This window comes from Sabethes cyaneus, chromosome 1 (assembly GCF_943734655.1).
Source record: "Sabethes cyaneus chromosome 1, idSabCyanKW18_F2, whole genome shotgun sequence".
Taxonomy (NCBI): Eukaryota; Metazoa; Arthropoda; class Insecta; order Diptera; family Culicidae; genus Sabethes; species Sabethes cyaneus.
This window is the reverse complement of record NC_071353.1, coordinates 54,717,371-54,731,211: the sequence shown is the minus strand read 5'-3', so window position 1 is coordinate 54,731,211 and position 13,841 is coordinate 54,717,371. Positions and strand designations below refer to the sequence as shown.

The 13,841-nt window shown below is 36.5% G+C and overlaps 1 protein-coding gene across 1 annotated transcript; it reads left to right on the top strand.

Annotated features, from left to right (window-relative positions):
* The first annotated feature begins 1,691 nt into the window (after positions 1-1,691).
* LOC128745701 (uncharacterized) lies at positions 1,692-2,213 on the top strand. Its single transcript, XM_053842780.1, has one exon. The coding sequence runs from the start codon at positions 1,692-1,694 to the stop codon at positions 2,211-2,213; it is 522 nt and encodes a 173-aa protein (XP_053698755.1).
* Positions 2,214-13,841: the final 11,628 nt, after the last annotated feature.

Sequence of the window (13,841 nt, the reverse complement as noted above, 5' to 3'; positions counted from 1 at the left end):
TGTTCGTTAGGTTTCGTTAATTCATGATTTGACAGACAATCAAATGAGTTTGAGTTACCTTGGATATTCTCTTAATTGAGTTTCTCTAGAGAAACCCTAGTACCGTGATTGCTGGTAATTCCGCGCACTTGAGGCGCAGACAATGTTATGATCTGTGTAAAAAATTCAAATGGTGAGTTAGAAACCTTCTGGATTTTGTAGCATTTTTCATATTTATTTATTTCAAATTCACAACTTTATAGAACATAGAAAAATCATACATCAACTACTAAAAGAGCAAAAATAGAAAAATTGATTTTAACGTTTCTTGTATAAGAAATAGGATTCTTCTATCTTCGCTGAAGAGATAGTAGATTACTGTCTTAAGCAAAATTTCTTAGAATAATATGCTCTAAAACTTCTCAGAACACATCAATGTGTTATATTGAAACTGAAGAAAAATGAGTTTTTTGTTAATCAAAAGTTGAATTCCACCAAACGATAGATTTTTTAGTCTCAAGAAACTCTTGCACAAGGTTCCACAAACCTAAAACCAAGATTTCCTACTCAAAACTCTAGTGCGTACGTTTTGGTTCACTGATTTTGTATCACTGTGCATTTGGTGCTTTTAATTCCGTAAGATACTGACCGGAATCCTGAACATTTTCGCAAATTTCCGTACTGAACAACCTTATTTGACTTTCTTCAACGTGGCTACACAGTTTTCTGAAGAGTAATGCATATTCTGCTATCCGTTGTTTTCCCGATATGAGCCTGCTACATCTGCGCGGAATTATAAACAATACTAATTTATCTGCTCTTAATTCCGCTCACAACAAATCTTTAAACAAAACAAACAGAAAAATGAGTTATTCATAACTATTTCCATAAAACGGTTAAATATACATCTATGTACCTGTGTAGCACAAATTCATAATAAAAAATAGTTTTTGGAGCGAAAAAAACCTTCCGATAATTTAGACCTCCGCTTAGAACAATTGTTAAGAAAACATTCGGAAATCACGCTTTGGTCAGCGTGCAATGAAATAGCATTTGGTTTGGCCAGACTAACGAAGCAAAAGTTGTCAGTTTTTAACAAAAACAATAAAGAAACATGGTATAACATGATAGTATACTTATTAATGATGTTTTAGTGAAATTTACTGTTGAAAAATTGACTTTTAGGATGAGTGCGCGAAACAATGTGCTGCACGGAATTACCCGCAGGCACGGTATTTGATCTTGTTGAAATCTGTAAACAAACGGTTGTTGCTGATCGATTTAAGTTTAGTCCAAACAGTTATCTCTGGGGCAAAACTGCAGTAGACGGATTTCACGCCAACTAGACCAGAGGTTGTCATGGCCCTCTCAGAATTTATTGAAACTTAGTGTGTATAAAGAGTTCATGAAAATAAACAACTTTGCATACTTAGCTTTTCGAAAATTAGTCTAGACTAACTTTTGGTAAGGGCTTAATTTTTTTTCTCTTTTTTATTATAAAAAATATTACTCAAAAATTATAGGACCTACAAAAAATGATCTAATCTTAAAGACCGAAGGCAGATCGTGATCGGTCTACAGATAATGAAATAAAATGGTGTTTCATCCCCCCGCGGGCTCCCCACTTTGGTGGTCTTTGGGAGGCAGCCGTCAAGTCCGCCAAAACCCATTTGCTGAGAGAAATTGGCACTACCAATGTTACACAGGAAGACATGGGTACCCTGCTTGCACAAATTGAAATGTGTCTGAACTCTAGGCCTCTCACACTCCTCCCAAACGACCCATCTGATTTGGCACTGTTGACACCAGGGCATTTCTTGATTGGAACCAGCTTTCAATCTGTTCCTGAGCGCAGCTTTCAACACGTTCCAGATAACCGATTGTCTCATTGGGAAATGACGCAGAAACGCTTTCAAAGAATCTGGTCAAGATGGTATCCGGAATATCTCCAACAGCTTCAGTCACGAGCCACCAAGGGCTGCAAGCAACCCGTTAGCTTCGAGCCTGGCAGAATTGTAATCATCAAGGACGATAATTTACCGCCACTTCAATGGCCTCGCGGAAAAATCCCGAAAACGCATCATGGCAAGGCTGGCATAACCCGTGTGGTCACCATCAAAACAGCAACGTCAGACGCCGTTATCAGACCCGTTGCTAAAATAGCATTGCTTCCAGTTCCGGACTTCCCAAACTCTGCTGACCGTGAAGGAGACCTGGTAGAGCACGCCAAATGATGCTCGATGTCTGCGTGGGAATCTAGCAGGTAATTGCGGTTCCAATCCCTTACCTGTGCCCGCTTGGTCTTTTTCTTCCCAGCTGTCGACGAGTAACACCTGAGTGTTTACTGGTTTTTTCTACAACTTCGATGATCCATTACTTGCGGAAATACACGAAGTGAGCCGAGGAGTCACGTGTTGCTATTTTCGTTCTCCAGGCAACCACGAAGAAAGAGATTTGTAAATAGTGTAAATAGTTTTGAACCAACCCATAGTTAGTTCAAGGCAACAGGAGTTACGTAATAAACCCCAAAGTAAACGGATCGCTTTATTATCCTTGTTTCGAATGTGAAAATTCTTAATCTGCCACTGGTCAACCACAGTATAAAGTGTCTGTGCTATATTGAGCTAAATTAGGCAACAGTTAAGCCTATCGATCGCGTATAAAGATTCCACTCGAATGCAAGTGAAGTTCTTCTGTGTTCTGTATGATATTATGCAGGTGATCGCTATTTTGTAAGCCGTTTAGCCACGTGGAAGGCGGCACTCGAATCTACAGCAGCAGGTATTCTACCGCATCGGTAACTTCTGGGCCGTGTCGATAGACACGGAAGAAAATCCTCCGGATCTCAGCCAGCTATCTGGTAAGCCCCAACAGGTGACTTTTAAAAATTTTCTAATTTTTCATAAAAAAATACTGAAAAAAATAATATTTAATTTCTACACTGAGAAAAAAGCATTTAAAAAATTAAAAATCGATTTTCCAAAAAAGGCCATCTCAGAAATTGATGAAATTTTTTTTGAAGATAGACAATTATGTGGTTTACAATTCTCCCATACATCACAAAATGGGCATAGTTAAGGGAAAAAAGTTTTTCTAACAAAAACTTTTTTGAGTCCTTTCCGGAAAAAAGGTAATCAAGTACATATTTTTGAAAATTATAGTACTGGTAAACCTCGATAGTACGTACACGTTTGCTTTATTTAGCGTACGTATTACCGAAATGTACGTGCTATCGAATCACAATTTTAGGTTTTGAAGCATTGTTGTATTACGCTTAATATTGCATGAAATTCGCAAATCTGTATATACTATTGAATAAATATATATTTTAGTGGTATTGATTTAATATAGCAGTTAATCGATTGATTGTGGTTTTGACCGTTTAGTCATTAAATTATCGTAGACGCTAGATTTTACTTTTCACGCCAACGTTTCGATCACAGATTTCGAGCTTCATCAGGGCTCAAAGTGATCCAAATCCGTGATCGAAACGTTGGCGTAAAAAGTAAAATCTAGCGTCTACGATAATTTAATGACTGAACGGCCAAAACCACAATCATTCGATACATATATATCAGTCGAAAAATACCAGTTAATTTTTAATTTTTTTATATCAATGGCTTTGCCCTTTGTGAAGATTCGAATGAAACAAATAAAGTGTTGCTGGAAAATGTTCGTACTATACGTATTAACGAGGGTACGTACTATCGAGGTATACCTGTACCTACAAAAGTGAAAATAAAAATCATTTCTACACTGAAAAATAAAAAACAATTCGATTTTCCAAAAGAGCCCATCTCAGAAAATTGATGATTTTTTTTTCAAAGATAGATAATTATATGTGCTACAATTCTTCCATATATTGCAAAATAGGGAAAAAAGTTTTTTCCTCAGTGTAGAAATTAATTATTATTTTTTCGGTATTTTTTATGAAAATTTAGAAGATTTTCTAAAAGTCACCCATAGATCATTTTTTGTAGGTCCTATAATTTCCGAGTTATATTTTTTATAATAAAAAAGAGAAAAAAATTTAAGCCCTTTCCAAAAGTTAGTCTAGACCAATTTTCGGAAAACGATGTATACAAAGCTGTTTATTTACATGAACTCTTTACACACAAAAAGTTTAATTGAATTCTGAGAGGGTGCTACCAACCCCATAGACGATTTGGCGTGAAATCCGTCAATAAGAAACGCTTGATTTATTTTAGTATTTATTATTTTTCCCAACAAGTAAAATCCACAACACCAAGTAAATTAGTATTCTAGAATAAACAGACTAGGAGCAATTTATTAACAACGTTAAAATTCCAGGCTATTGCGCGAGGTAAAATGCCACAGTTGTTATTCACGGTGAAGCTTTTCTCTATTTGAAAGTGCGCGTTGTGAGTGTCTTTTAAACTAAGTCGAAAATTAAAAACGAGTTTAACAGTACGCCGGCTGTTCCATCTGCTTCTAGGTTGTTTGTCAATAGACCTGGCTCTTGCTGAATTATTTGTCAATCGTCACGGCGATTCCTGGTCGTTCTTCGGTAGAACTGGTACATCCTGAGTTCGTCACTGGTCGTTTATCGGTAGATCTAGCCACTGATGAGTTAGTCGTGATGTGTTATGGCTGGTATAGTTGACCCGTGGCCGGGATGCCGCTGGTGAGTGGTGATTGACAATACACATATTCGTCTTTACTGTTGATTGTGAAGTAGGCAATGGTTGATAGAATGAAAGCCCTTACGCTGTTCACGGAGTACGTACGCGTCCTTGCCGTGCTCGAGTAAAACGGACTGCGAACGATATTTGGCGGAGTACAAACTGAAAGCGGAGAGTGGCGGAAGCATATGAATCACGAACTACAGGTACTGCTTTGACAGATTCCCAACGTACAACGTTTAACGTGCCAGCTGGCTCGACCAGGACGAAAGTGATTTGCGACTTCTCAAATGATTGGAAAATTGGCGACAAGTGGCTCAAGATCGCTTTGCATGGAGACGACTGGTTGAAACAAGTCGAGCTACCCCGGCTCTATAGTACTGACGATGACGACCTTTGTCGCTTGTTGGTAACCTTACGGTTACAGAGCACCCTCAATTATGTAGTGATATTGCGCTATACATGCTACAGTTCCTCCACAGTTAGAGGACCCGGTGCGCGTTCCTGCGCCATTCTAAAAAGGGGGTACATGCATAATCCTGAAGATTTGATTAATTGTAATCTTGCAACCAAGAGCTTTCTTTTTGACATCCCAAGATATTGCTAAATCATGCCGCTAATTTCTAATCCAACGCATCAGCATTTGTGACTCGAGCAGCAAGTCCATCGTAACGATTTGGGTTTTATTACCAACCCTTGGTAATGTTGGCAAAATCGTAACAAAATATCAGTGCAGTTCGATTGAAATCAGTTGAAAACTGGTCAGAAACCATAAACTGTGTAATCTCAACATTATTTTCTTCATATTTTCATTTCAACAATCTATTTTCTCTTCAATTTTGTTTTTAAAATAAGTATTATATTATCTTACTTTTATTTAATTTGACCCATTATCTAGACTTCACCGATTTATTCTTAACAATTTTGTTCCAAATTTTTCTTATATTTTAGTATGGACGGCAACACTCGCGAGTTCGATTACTTTTTGAATATTGCCAAAAATTCTGTTTAATTTGTATGAGAGCCCTTCCCCCTTCCAGAAGGGGGAGGAATCTCAATACGCCATATAAACATTTTTTTCCTCCAGTAACCCCCAAATTCATTTGCTTGATTAATAGTCGAGTTATAGGGAAATTTGTGTTTTATTTGTTTGGGAGCCCTCCCTCTTAGAAGAAGGAGGTTTCTTAATCTACCATAGAAAAAAAATTCTACCTCCAAAATCCTTCACATGCCAAATTTGGTTCTATTTGCTTGATTAGTTTCCGAGTTATAGTGAAAGTTGTGTTTCATTTGTATGGAAGCCCCCCCCCCCCTTCTAGAGGGGGAGGGGTCTCAAACAACCAAAGAAAAAAATCCTGTCTCTTGAAACCCCCACATGCCAAATTTGGTTCCATTTGCTTGATTAATAGTTAAGTTATGCGAAAATTTTTGTTTTTTTTTGTATGGAAGCCTCCCCTTCTAGAGGGGGGAGGGGTCTCAAACCATGCTAACAACATTCCTCGCATCAAACGCAATGTGTATGCCAAGTTTCATACCGTCGAGCGGTTACACGAACAGCATTTATATGTATATATATATGTCTACTATCCTTCTTCGAAACACCTGCCGACCAGCCTTTAGGAATGCTTACTATGATTTCATGAATAATTCTTTGTTCCCGAAAAAGAACTATGGGCGGGGCCAGCACACCAGCTGCTTTGGCTCTGAAAAGACTAGTGTACCTCTCTTTATCCGAATTGTTGTTAACGATGTAGGGTAATTGATCTTGAATGGACCTATTTAGCGCTTTTTAACACCACCACTCGCACTCCTGCTCAATTTACTCGTCATTTATAAATAATATGTGGTGATGTTAATATTTGTTGGAAAGTACCACATTTTTTCTAAATTATCAGTACTTTAAAAATATATAATTGATGAAACTTTTATTAAATATATCGTTTTTTGCCAAAGCCTTTTTTTGATCTTGAATGGACCCAACATGATCTTGAATTGGACCTATTTTTGATTTTGAAATGGACCTAAATTTGGATTGTCATAGTTTCTTCCATGTAAATGAACAAAATAATAACAAAGAACTTTTTTTTAATAGTACAACTATACTACTGCTATTTATTAATAGGACACAAGGTTGAACAGCTTTTACCTTTCTTATACTCTGTTAGAAAGGTATGAAAGTCGGTTGAAAAATTTGAAATCAGTCACAGTCGCCGAGGGTCTTGTTTTTATGTCAGCCCAACAATTGAACAATGTTTCAGTGACTTGATATGCGTTATGTATGTATCTGTGTGTGACATTTGTATATTGGGAATTTATTATTATTTGTTGTTCAGATATGGTTGAAACGATTTCTACGTCATAAAAAATTATGTCAAAAATTTAAACCATTCATTAAAAATAGGTAATATAACTTGTATTAAACGTAGTTTATCAAGTACAGTGGGGTTCGAGTTTTTATTTAGTGACTACATATTTCGAAAGGTCAGACTTTTACTGACGTAGGACTACGTCTTACTGCAAAGTATCTAAAGGTTTGCGACAGCCCCTGTCGAACATTTTGAATATAAAACCGATGCAATCGTGAAAAATTCGTTAATTAGTGGTAATTATTCAATTTTTGACACATTTATATGCAATTTTTTCAGTTAAAAAATGGTCTAGATTTTGCCACGGTTTCGATTGTGGCAACATAGGCGACACGCATTTGTTGTCAAATTCGAAATCATACTGTAAATGGTGCTTGAAAAAATTAGACTTGGTAATTCTACTAGGTTTAAAGGTAAGGTTAGATACTAGGTTTTAATTTTAAATGATAGTCGATGAAGAACTGTACCAGATAGAAAATAGGTGAACCTTCCTATTTTATATCTGGTACAGTTGAATATTTTAGATCTCAGGGTCACTCAATTTCAGTGGACAAGGAGGTATTAATTTTGTCACAAGTCAGAGGGGAGAGGTGCTTAAAGAAAACTTTACATCCTCCAAGAAAAAAATCAGAGGGGTTGTGTATAAGATACGATCACGGATGACGTAGTACAACGTTAGTCCGGTTGCATGATTTTGAATATTTTACTAAACTGATTTTTAATCTATCTGTCAATCGATCGACCAAAAGGTGATGTGAAGTCAACCTGCTTACTTATCGGCGGAATATAAGGCCTTTGCAAAATATTTTTTAAGTTTTTGTCACCCCCCCCCCCCTCCTCCCCCCCCCTTTGGAAATTGGCTTGAAAAATCGGGGGGCTAAAAAAATTTGGAGGATATGAGTGTAAATTCAATTGTCCGTGGGCTCTACAGCCTGAAAAACTCGAAAAATGAGTGTACCTAACACTTCTAGCATGAAACAGAAATGGAAATTCGAATTCGGAGTTTCCGAAAATCGTCCAAAAAAAATTCTCTCGTTTTTGTCTTCTTTTCGTACATTTTTGCATGGAAAATAATAACGTATATATTAAAAGCAAGAACAGATTTGGTTTTCACGCTTAAACTTTAAATAAAAATGCTTAAAACCCATGTTTTTTGCTCGATTAAAAAATTTACTTTGTTCCCCCCCCCTTCAGTGTCCCAACACCGGAAGGACAAAAACTTTATAAAATATTTGTAATGGCCTAATTTTACTTTATTCTGAGCTTCATAATTATTTTAACTAAACTATTTAGAAAATTATCAAATACAATATTATTTTTTTAGGCATATCCAGTTCGAAAATGGTCCAGATATTGATCCAAATTTTATATTTTTTGCACCATATCATTATCCAGGCCTTTACCTAATTTCTAAATCCTCCATTGATGCACAGATGATTTTATTGCCAAACCGGGTAATTTTGTAGAGCGGTTGGGCATCACAAAGTTTCACGAGGGTGAGGAAGTTGGCGTTCTTAACCATCAGAAGTGGCTGCTTCTTTTTACTCAGACGAGTCTGATTTTGTGACTACAGGATCCGGTTGAATTTTATTGGCCTTAGGATTTTCGGTCTGCGCGCTAAAGGTGTTTTGAAGCTTTGGTATATGCTTGATTAACGTGTTTAAACTATTTCTCATCTGAGTTTTGTCAAAACTTAAACTTAAAGCAACAAGCTATTTATATGGAAAATACAGGACGTTATTTGTCCATGAAAAAAATTTATGATTCCAACCATTTTTACGATGTTGCCTGTAGATAGTTAAACAGGGATAACCACTTTAAATAGAGTTTGGAATATTAGCTTCGTAACTCAATTCGAAGTTCCAATATTAGAGTTTCCTATACAATAAAGCTATATATAAATCTTCAGAATTGTATTCTCAAATAACTTGTTTCATTCTTCTGAGCATTATTTTTAATGATACAAGAATTGTCCCGTTTAGCATAATTTGGGATTTTTTTACATAAGGCGAACAAATTGGGAAAATTTTACTCCAGTTATATAGATTACTTATATAGATTATATAGATTACACTTTTGCTTCGTGCTAAAACAAATACGTAAAAGCCAATTGAAAAATTTAAGTGTAACAGGTTTTGTGCTAAATGCAAATGTAGCAAAAATAGCTCTTTTTTAAGGGGCATAGTACCTTTTACACCATATTTTTTGCCTAATTTCAAATATTTTTTCTCGATAACGCGAAAGGCAAATTGAATCAGGTTTTTTGCATTCGAAACATTGCATTTTATACTAATATTTGCAATTTTGTTTTCATAAAGGAACCTCTTCCCCTTGCCCCTACGGCTCCTTGAAGATAGTCGTTCAAAAAAACCATGAATTGCGGTACCATGGATTGGCGCTGGGGGCTTATCCGAATTGAAAAATTTCAAAACGACATGAAAGAACATTTAATTATCTCGTGTTTGATCCATCCTGTTTTAGAATCCGAACACATAACAAAATGGCGGACATTGAAACATAAAAGTATAGTTTTTAAGCGAAAAAATTGACTTTAAACATTTCTAAAAAATACAAAAATTACAATATCAAGAAAAGGATGGGTCAAACACTAGATAATTTTGTTGGCTTTCAAACAAAAAAAGAATCATAAGAATTGCTTGAGCCGTTCTTGAGATATTTATGGTTCCGACTTTCAAAACCTGGTTTCGAGAAAAACGACGTAGAAGTTTTTACTCGTTGTTTAATCGCTCCAGACATGCGCGGTACAAATAACTGTAACTTTGCAAATATTTGGAATTCATTCAAACGACTTCAAACACATATGGTCAAAATGTTAATCTTTTGAAATAATCAATCAAAAAATTTAGGATTTAAAAAATTGAAAAGGTACTATGCCCCCTTAACAGAAGGCAGTTAGTATCCCTCTTATCTTTTGATCCATCTTATCTTTTAATCAATGATGGTTAAAATTTTTGTATAATACTTAGAATAAATTAAGTTTATATTGTTTTAAGCATAAAATGACATATGTTAGCTAACTAATTAGGAAGACTTTTTAGTTTCAAAACTAGAGGCTACAATGTACAAACACTATGAAGCAACTACGAAAAAGGATGAGTGATAGTTAGTTTTATCAATATAATTAAGTTTTTATTTAGGCTATAAATCAAGCCTACTTTCAATATCCCGTGCTTATAGATTATTTATAAACGGAGATATTATAGTGACAACAAGCAGTTTTATGGAATATACAACGGCGTGTTCGTTAGTGGTAGGCAATGATAGCTACCGCCAGTGATGTCTCGGAGCGCAAAACTAGGTCCATTCTAAAATCAATACTAGGTCCATTCAAGATCAAAAAAGGGGGTTAACATTTTTAAGGAATTTGAAGATTTTACTGGTTTTACTGAACTTTTAAATACCTAAATTGAAATTACACATATTTTAGCATCATTTTAAGAGTATTGTTTTATTTCAAACCAGAAGGGTTCCGGGTAGTAACAGTTTGAAAATACTCTATGGTGACTGCCAAAACGCTGAAAAACAGCTACTTTTAAATACGCGGCAATAAAGTGGTTTTGGATATAATTTTAATTTAATTTTAGTATATTTACGTTCAGAAATGATTAAAGATAAACATAAAAGCTAAATACAGTACAAAGACTTGATAATTATATCCTAAAATTCTTATTTAAAAATAGGTCCATTCAAGATCAGAATTCGACTAGGTCCATTTCAAAATCATTTACCCTAGGTGTTTGGACGTTACTATCGCAAAGGGCTTTGAATGCTTCTAGTACCAGCTTAAATCCGGACTCATCGAAATTGAATATTCGGTTTTGGGAAATGAAACGCGTTTCACGAATTTTATCGGCGTAGCCTTTCACAGCGTATGTCAAATCAACCTCGCTTATTGAAAATCCGGTTCTGCCATGAAAAGCGACCATTGTTCGGAACGAGCTTCTTCTTCTGGTCGAAGTAAGGTCGAGGATCCAGGTCTGTCGTTCCTTGAAGGATGTTTAAGGTAGCGATGAACCGTTGCATATGGAATATCATAGCGTTTTGCCGTCTTATATAACTTTCTTGTTCTGCGCGCTTCGGAAACAGCATTTTTCAAAGACTCAGTAGGTACTATGTAGCTTCCGTTTATGGTTTCGATCAGGGATGTTTCGATCACTTTGACTCAATGTTGATTCATTTGACAGTACCGTCTTAACGGTTTATTAAGTTAAATGTAATTTGACTACAACATCGGCTAGATAATTTCATCATCCATCAGAATGTTACTACTTTCTTAGTAAATCAACGTGGTTTTTAAGCGCAATAGCAATCTTACATGTGTCCCAATTTCACTTTCACCAAACGATTTTCTCGTCAAAATTATTAGGAAAGTTGATTTACAAAATAAGCTTTCATCGAATGTTAGATGCAAATAAACATGTTCTATAGGTTTCGTAGCATTGATAGAAATTTACTATACTCAATAAGTGAATAAAATGGGTCTTTATAACACAGATTGCCGATAAATTCGTAAGTTCAATCAAATTGGAACAACTAACGACATCATTCATTTCATTCATTAATCAGCTCCAGGCCGTGGTTTCCTCTGTTGTACGAAGAAGTCGTCTCCGTTGCACTTTGTCCATGGCCGCAATTCCACTTGATCGATTCATCTTGTTCGCTGCGTGCCCCGCCTTCTCGTTCCAGTCGGATCGTTATTGAGAACTTTTTTGCGATGAGTGGTTCCATAGACAGCTGATGCAATTTATGGTTCGTTCACCTCCTCCACGTGCCGTCTTCCATCTGCACTTCGTCGTAGATGGCGCGCAACACCTTCCGTTCTAAAACATTAAAGGCGCGTTGGTCCTCCACGAGCATAGTCCATGCCTCATGGCCGTAAAGGACTACCGGTCTAATCAGCGTCTTATAGATTGTTAACTTCGTGCGGTGGCGAATTTTGTTCGATCGCAGCGTCCTACGGAGTCCAAAGTAGGCACGATTTCCTGCCATAATGCGTCTTTGTATTTCTCTGCTGGTGTCGTTGTCTGCGGTAACCAGTGAGCCCAGATACACGAACTCTTCTACCACCTCGATTTCATCACCGTCTAAATGAATTCGGGGAGGGAGGTCAGCATTCACTTCTTTAGAACCTCTTCCTTTCATGTATTTTGTTTTCGATACATTAATGACAAGTCCAATCCGTTTGGCTTCAGCTTTCAGTCCGATGTACGTTTCCGCCATCCTCTCAAAGGTACGTGTAATGATGTCAACGTCGTCAGCGAAACCAAGAAACTGGACGGACTTCGTGAATATCGTGCCACTCGTGTTTATCCCCGCTCTTCTTATCACACCCTCCAAAGCGATGATGAACAGCAAATATGAAAGCCCAACACCTTGCCGTGTCCCTCTTCGAGATTCAAAGGGACTCGAGACTGCCCCTGATACTCGAACAACACACATTATTCGATCTATCGTCATCTTGACCAATCGCGTTAGTTTATCGTGTACAACATAGCAAAATTAATAATAATTTATAAAGATTTTAACTAAGATAATTTATCTAATTTCAATAATGTTAGTATCAAACGAGAGGTTTCAATATTGCGAATATGTATGCAAAATTTCATAAGAATTGGTTTTACCTGTTAAAAGATATTTAAAAATGATCGATGAAATTTAGCATTAGCATTAGTATTAGCATATGTGGTTGTACACATCGTAGGTGGCTATATAATCACGTTACATACCTGGCTACGTCCTTACAACCGCAGGGGAAGTGTAGAGGAATGTTAGTTTAACATTTACTTTAGAAAGTGCAGGGAAGAGGGAACTCATACTACTCTCATAGATGTTAAGGGAAAACAGCGTATATCGTGTTAGTAGGGTAAGGCAATCAATAAGCAAGCTTTTGGATTTGTATGTATTTAAAAAAATTCAACTATTCGCCCCTTCGTCACATCTCGCACAGACCAAATCAAATTAAAATCGGCACTTTAAATACCGACATAATAGCCAAAATTGGATCCAAAATAAGCTGGAGAATTTTAACTACTCGAACACTTGGCCGTTGCCGTGTAAATGATGGATATTTGCAGTCCAAGGCTGCTCTCAACATCAATCAAAATATGAACGAATTCTTAACGAAATGCGGAGTAGAGGTAGAGTTACAGAGATACCTGTTAGTTGTTATATTGGTGACAGCGAAACGAGGACCTTAAAAAATGATTGATGAAATTTATTCAAGAAAGCTTTGCTGATATAAATGAATGAGACCAGACCTCAAAACGCGCTAATATCGCAAAAAGCGTAAAAATATGAAATTTTGCAACGGGTGTTTCTTTGGAGCAGTTTATTAATAAAAAATAGCATACCTTCGTACACTTTTAGGGTGACCCTGAATCCGCCTAATAGGGTGACGAAAATTTTTGTTTTTTAAATGCGGTCAAAAAATATAGTGTCTTCACGAAAATTGTAGAATACACTAAACTAAGTAACTAATAATAACAATAATACAGGGTGTTCAATAAATCTTAGCCTTATATATAGGCTAACCAACACGCAAGGTGTCGACTTGATGTCATTTGTTATTTGTTTACCGCGCGCGATGAAGGAGTACCGGAACGTCGTAGTAAAGTTGTTTGCGAGAGATGAGCGACCCGACGACATATTTTATTTTTGTATGGACTCATCACTGCGACCAGTATAGTTAGATCTATTGTGATATCGCCCGGGTGTTTGCTGTATGACCTGCACTGCATTTATTTGCTATAATCGCTATTGAGTGAGCGATATGCTTATTGAATTTCATGCGTGCTTGTGTGTAATTGGGTTTTACCCTTCTTTCAATGCTTTC